Here is a 7,335-nt window from a genome sequence, read left to right as displayed (position 1 = left end):
TGCAGTCAGTCACAATATCTCTTTTTCTTTCTATTAAATAGTTCTATACAGATAAAGTACTATCTATTTCATATTTATAAAACCGTGTACTCATCATATTATTTAATAAAGATAACGTGAAGAAAAGGGAGAAACGCCCTGAGCTAACTCAGTGTGGAGGTCCGTTAGCTCGCTAGCTAACGAGACAACGCGTCGACACATTTTATTCAACAGATGAACCGTATTTATCCCTGACTCTTGTCTCATTAATATCTCTTTTCAGGCGAGGTTAAAAGAAAACACCACACACAGCTAATAAGCTACGATAAGCTACGATAAGCTACCTCCATTCTTCGACGCCGTAAAGACGGTTTGCGGTCGGTTTGAACGGCAACACATCAGACTGTGTTGATTCTGGGAGGCTTCCAGGTGTGAACGTGGCGTAAATGTGCGTGTGAACACGATGAATAGAGCTCCCAGAGAATCTCTGCTGAATAAACACAGCTTGAAAACAACAATCATCTGTTCATGCAGAGCATCGCTGATCATACCCGGAGGATTTTCTTGGTGTTTTTTTTGCAAACCGAACCCCAGAGACTCAAACCTGCGGGTTTAGAGTTGATGATAAATAATTAGCAAACTTTGGTACATGTGTCGCTGTTTATAAACCAGTTGAACCAGTTAGATAATTATAATAACATCGGGATTATATCATGTCGGGAACCGCCGTGTTGATGAAACAAATAAACGTTTCTCCAGGCCGCTCATGTTTTACAAGACTTTATTATAAAGACACGAATGTACATCTTTCAAATTTCAATGGAATACTGACATTGCGTGTCTAATTTCACATATTTTTTAATTTTCTTTTGCCCTCCGCAAAGAACAAATAGCAACAAAAAAAAAGATCTTTTCACCTTATAAACAAGTGCTGCAAATTCAATCTCCCAAAAAAAAGACAACACCCCACAGGCTATACCACGAGTTTCTGAACGAGATTTAAAAGTTTGAAATCAGATAAGAGTTGAACATCAGCGATCCCGAAAAAAATCATAATAGCAGCATCGTGTTTATTTTTTCATGTTTTATTTTTTTTAACAACAGCAGAGTTTTGTTCTGAAAAGCCCAGTCGAGAGTCTCATGTATATTCTTCCAAGATTAATCCCGATCAAGATGAAGTTAACCGATTGATCCCAGACTGCACAATCTCACAGGTTCCACTGGAATTGTACTATGAATTAAAAAAAAAGGCCTTCAAGAGTTGTAAATGGGTCAGTTTCTCTCGAGAGTTCTGGAGTAGAAAAATAATCCCGCTGACGTCGATTGCGCCGAACCCCCCGAGGCCCGACGGCGCCTTCTCGTCGTTTTCAGTTCCCTCACAAATAAACGTTCTTAAAAACGTCTCTAATATTAGTTTAAAAGTTTCTTCAAAATATAAACCACCGACAACGAAAAGAAATGACTTCTTTGTACGCGGAGAAGAAGAGAAACAACCGGGGGTGGGTGGTGGTGGTGGTGGTGGTGGTGGTGGTGGTGGTGGGGGGTCACAGCACTTGGAAGCGCCACGCCGCCTGGTCTTTGTAGTCCAAACAGTCGGAGGCGTTGAAGTTGAGTTTCCAGGCCGACGCCGCCGCCGTCTGCTCTTTGTAATCCAGACACTCCGTGGAGTTGAAGGCGAGGCCCGGCGCGCTGTAGGCCTGGTGGTGGTGCGACTGGTGGTGGTGGTGGTGGTGGTGCCCCGACGTCTGGCCGATGTGGTGGTGCGGGTGTCCCGACATGGCGCCGCCGGTCATGGGGCTGAGCTGGTGCGGGTGGTGCGGGTGGTGGTGGGAGTGCATGGGCGCCAGGTACGAGCCGCACTCCACGCCGCCGAAGTAGGAGCCCGACGCCGCGGCCGGGTAGCCCTGGCCGTACGCCGCCGCCGTCTGGCTGTAGGACACCGGGTAGGACGGCGCCCCCCCGCCCCCGGTGGACGAGGCGGAGCGCTGCATGCAGGAGGCGCTGGCGGGGGCCACGGCGGCGGGGTCCGGCAGCGAGGCCGGCGCCGGGGCCGGGGAGATGGGCGCCGGGCTCCAGATGGACGACACCGGGGCGGCGGCGGCGAGCAGACCGGGACCGCCGAGGCCGGAGGAGGACGTGGTGGAGGAGGAGCTGGAGGAGGAGGAGCTGGACACCGCCGGCGGGGTGAACTGGCCGCTGCTCTCGGAGCCGGTGCTCTCTCTCGCCGGGGACGACTTCTTCTTCATGGGCTTGGCCTTGGCGCTGTTGCTGCTCTGCTGCTGCTGCCGGCACTTGGCCCGGCGGTTCTTAAACCAGACCTGTGGCGGGAGGAGAGGTCAAAAGGTCAGCTGGATCCGGAATGAATAAAACACACGGACAAAACAACCCGGCGGAGCTGGCAGGAACTAAACACCTCTCCTCTGCTGAGGTGCTGCGGCTGTGACCTTTGACCTTTACTGCTGGCTGCAGTTCATCACAGACTCTTTTCTCTGGACGGAGACTCCAATAAATGCCGACAGCGGCAAAAAATAACTGGTAAATGTGTGCAGCTCCTGAATCTATGACCAAACCAAACATATTCCTCACTTAGTGGCGTGTAGGGACACTTTGAGGCGTTCAGGTTTCCGCCTCCACCTCTCCGTCTCATGAAATAGTCACAATGCAGTCTGTTGGTTTCGTGTTCCGGGACTCGGGTCGTTTTTGTGTCGCTTGAGCAGAAGAAAAATACCAAAGAAAGTCCAACAGGATCCTTTTTGTCGTGGCGAACACAAGTCTTCAACTTCGACACTTCCGTGTCACGGGAGCTAAAAAAAGGACTTTTCAACCCGAGAGCCGAATGTTAAAGTCTTAAAGTCTTAAATTGTAATTGTGTAAGTGACACGTTCAGGAAGGATTTCCTAAAACTATAACTGTACGTTGTTATTTGAAGAATGTTTTTTGTTTTTCCTGAAAACTAACATTTGTTTTATAGCTTAATGTTTTTTAAATTCCAAAAAATAATTTGGCACAAATTTAAATGTTCATTCACGTTTCATAAATCTATTTTGTGAATCAATGCCTCTTTTATTCTTGATAATCCACAGATGGATCATAAACACTGAACATGAGGCCTATTTATTCAAGTAGCTCCAGACACACGGACACTTAGGGGACAGAAACAACGACATGAATATTAAAAAGTCTGGAGAAATAAAAGGAAAACTATCTGTGTGGTGAAAAATCACAAGAATATAAATATATATATATATATATATATTAGTGCTGTGAAAAATAACGCGTTAACTCAGTTAATTCAATTACAGGTTTAACTAGTTTTTTTTTTTAAACGCATTTAACGCATGCGCAGAATGAGCTTCCAATCCGTCTGTTGTTGGTCGTCGGGACGAAAGAAAAGTAACTTGCAAAATGAGCTTCCAATACACCACTTCAATGTGAACTCTGTCCGCTCTCATGCAGACGGTCTGTTCATCGGTAATGATCCTTCCGCAGGTTCACCTCCGGAAACCTTGTTACGACTTTTACTTCCTGTAGATCAGGGTCTCAACACGTCGATCGCGACCTGCCAGTCGATCGCGGCGTCGTGTCGGTAGATCGCATGACATTAAAGAGATTGGCCCGCCCCCTGACATGTTCTCTATAGCACGTCTTTGTTCTTTTATTAAACTAAACGTCTGTTGTTGATCGTATCTCCACAGCAGCAAGTCATTTCTGTCTCTTCGCGTTGCGTTAACACTTATCGATCTCCGTCTCGCGCCCCACAGAGCTCCGTGCGCGCGCATCGGGACCGAGCAAAAAAAAAGTCACTTGTCAATCTGTCCACCTTTAGATTGTATCATGGTGGAGTTCATGGTTGACAAACAAGAGAAACATGCTCTGTTTAACCCTCCTGTTACCTTTACATTTACGAACATATTTTACCCTCGGGGTCAATTTGACCCCAGCAATTAAAACCTCCAGAAAATTATTAGAATTAATATTGCTTCCCAAGTTTAAGTGTGAGGTACTTTATGTTTGTTTGTTGACTACCTAAATAGCCCTTTAAATAAATAAAAAAGTTGATATTTCTGATATGTTTGACACAGTGAAAAACAGCCTGGGGTCAAATTGACCCCAAAGAACACCGACATTAAACATTGAATGGGGTCAAATTGACCCGAAAGGAAACAGGAGGGTTAAACATTCTGTTTAGGATGAAGATGTATTAATGTTCCATATGGAAGAAAACTGCTAAATAACTGCTGAGTTGCAGCACCATTGTATAGAAGAATGTATAAATGTATATATCCGTCTTTTGTCATAAATCTCTATGTTCTCACAAAATATACCGAGAATATCGGTAATATGTGATTAATCATGATTAATCCACAAAAACCTGTGATTAATCCGATTAAAAATTTTAATCGTTTCACAGCCCTAATATATATGTATAATGTTTGTTTTTTGTGAGGTGATTTTCAGTGAACTGTCCCTTTAAATTGTGTTGTTTTGATACACACACCGGTTCAGTAATTAAACTCCATTAAACCATAATGGGGACTACAGATGGAAACTAGCCTCCCGGCTATAATCTGGCATATTTACATGTACATTGTACTGTCTATCAATATGCACTGTCCCTTATTCTCTAAATAAATAAATACAAATTAAATTACATGATATTATTTACAAATCATTACATATGATTTAGAAAATGAATATTGTTTAATGACTATTATTAGTGAATGTGAATCATTATTTTAGAGGACAATGGTCGGATGACGCACTTCTTCTAAACCCTGGTGATTTTTCAAAATAAAGTAAATAAAACTTTATGACAAAGTGACTTTAACAAACTTTTTCTTTTCTTTTTTAAAGGTAACTTCCCAGTTTTTCTTACTTTAGACGTGCAACGTTTGCTGCCCTCTTGGAACTCATGAATGACAGTGAACACCTCAGAGACCACGAGGTGAATAAGGACTTAGTTGTGTTTAAAACACGTTGTGTAATAAGTGTATATTGTAAAAAGTCAAACCAAAAACTAAATATAAATAAACTAAACTAAACACATAAGTGGCTCAATGTTCATCATTAGTATACATGATGACATGTTGAGAAGTGCACATAATGTATGTTTTAGTGGAAAATATTTTCCCTGTCATTTAATTATTTCAAAATAAAAGAGGGCTAAAACTTGCAGTGGAATTGAAATAGCGAATATAAATAAATACACATATATATAGTTATTATATATCATATATATTATAATATATATATATATATATAGTTATTATAGTCAGTTATGAAACGCTCTGGTGGCAGCGGCGGAGAGTCGAGACGCAGCGGCCCTGACTGCAGCTCCACGCCCGGCAGAGGGCCGCTGAGGCCGGGCACGGAAACCAGAGTTTCCCCCCTGGATTAAAGACTTGTCTCTACTTGATCACGTGATGAACTTTTACTGATTACTCATCGTGCACAAGAAGCCTGAGGTGGAAATAATAAATGCAGAAGGTGGCACCAAAACTTTTATTTTGTTAAACCATGAGACTCGTCCCGGTTTATTTATGAGAAGAGACATAAGAAAAACTCCAGGAAACTTGAGCTCTGAATACTTTCTATACTGTGACGTCATCTTATCCTCCACTGCTTAGTATTTTACACCAGACTTTTAAAATGTTTTTACTCATGTGAGATGCTATTGGAGAAACATGGAGCTAATTAAAGCAAAAAAGGAAACTGTATTCCCGAGTGTCTCTCTCTCTCTCTCTCTCTCTCTCTCTCTCTCTCTCTCTCTCTCTCTCTCCCCCCCTCTTCCTCTCTCTCTCACCTGCACCCGGGACTCCGGCAGGTTGATCTTCAGCGCGACCTCCTCCCGCATGAAGATGTCGGGGTAGCGCGTCTTGCCGAACAGCGACTCCAGAATGTCCAGCTGCGTGCGCGTGAACGTGGTGCGCTCGCGGCGCTGCTTGCGCGGGTTTCCTGGAGGAAGAGGAAGAGGGAAGAGGAAGAAGTGGTTAATTAATTTGTCCAACACGACTTTAAAATCCCCCCGAAAGTTGGAGAATGACTCGTTTACTTTTTTTCATATTGTGTCATATATTGTGTTTTATATCTTTAATTATTAATATTTATAGTTTCTTTTTTTCTAGATAGAAGCTATTTTGGAAAAGGTATCCATTATAGTACAGTTATAGTATATTATTATATATATAAGCCTATTAGTATTGGGGCGTTTATTATCACGTGACATGGTATAGACTTAACGACCATAGAAAGTTGTTCAAATTACAACATAATTGCGGCCCTTAAATGCACCACCGTGAGAGTTTAATGTCACGCGCGTTTCCACCGTGTTTGAAGTCACTTTAAGACTTTAAAAGTATTCATTTCAATTAGTTATATTCTTTTTTTACCAACCACACACCAAGAGGTATCACAAGACCAACTTTAGCTTATTAAGAATAAACTCTGCTGCAAGGACTTACAAAATAAAAGCGCAGAAATATATATATTATAAAATATAATAAATATATAATATTTGGTTCATCAATTTTTCCCGGGATATGATGACAAACAGGATCTAAAAGCTTGCATCCAATCTTATTCGAAATACACTCTGCTGTAAGGACTTACAAAATAAAAGCGCATATAAAATAAAAGCGCAGAAATATATATATATATATATATTTATTTTGAGCACCAATGTTTCCCGGGACGATGACACACCTAAACCCCTGTGTTATAAGTGTGTGTGTCTTTGGGCCCCATGGGACCGGGTCTCGCGCTCCGTACCGGGGTACCCCACAGACGGGTGCAGCAGGTCCATGGCGGCCCCGCTCAGGCCCAGTCCGTTCATCCCGTACGGGGCCTGCTTGAGATAAGACATCATGCTCGGGACCGGGGGTCCGGACCGGGAGAGAGTGGTGCGGCTCTCCTGCGGGAGAGAGAAGCATTCATATTATGGAAATGCATTATTGCATTATAAAACATATACACACACGTATATATATATTTATATATATATATAATATACATATATATATATATATATATATATATATATATATATATATATATATATATATATATATATATATATATGTGTGTATACGTGCCACTTGCAGTAATAAAACCTCCCAAGATGCAGCCCTGTAATAAAATCCACATGGACTTTAAAAAAATGTTTAAAACACAAATATATTCTATGTTATCAGATTTAAAGTGACAGTTTTATGAATATAAAAGTGCCATTTAATTGAATTGAATGCAGGAACAATGAGAGTGGAACAGAGGAAACTCTCTCTGTTATGCAATCACGAACATGTAAATGACCTGATGGTTGTAGATAAAAACTAAACAACAACAACAACAACAATTTTA

The 7,335-nt window shown here is 41.9% G+C and overlaps 1 protein-coding gene across 1 annotated transcript; it reads right to left on the bottom strand.

Annotated features, from left to right (window-relative positions):
* Positions 1–743: 743 nt before the first annotated feature.
* On the bottom strand, positions 744–6,850 carry LOC130189576 (homeobox protein OTX1 B-like). The gene is made up of 3 exons (XM_056408450.1): positions 6,748–6,850; positions 5,783–5,934; positions 744–2,297 (listed from the first exon to the last, which is right to left on the bottom strand). Exons 1-3 carry the CDS (start codon positions 6,842–6,844, stop codon positions 1,524–1,526), a joined length of 1,023 nt encoding a protein of 340 aa, XP_056264425.1. The 5' UTR covers positions 6,845–6,850; the 3' UTR covers positions 744–1,523.
* Between the last annotated feature and the right edge of the window lie 485 nt (positions 6,851–7,335).

This window comes from Pseudoliparis swirei, chromosome 24 (genome assembly GCF_029220125.1).
Source record: "Pseudoliparis swirei isolate HS2019 ecotype Mariana Trench chromosome 24, NWPU_hadal_v1, whole genome shotgun sequence".
Lineage (NCBI taxonomy): Eukaryota > Metazoa > Chordata > Actinopteri > Perciformes > Liparidae > Pseudoliparis > Pseudoliparis swirei.
The sequence above is the reverse complement of the archived record's forward strand: the minus strand, read 5'-3'. Positions and strand labels throughout refer to the sequence as shown.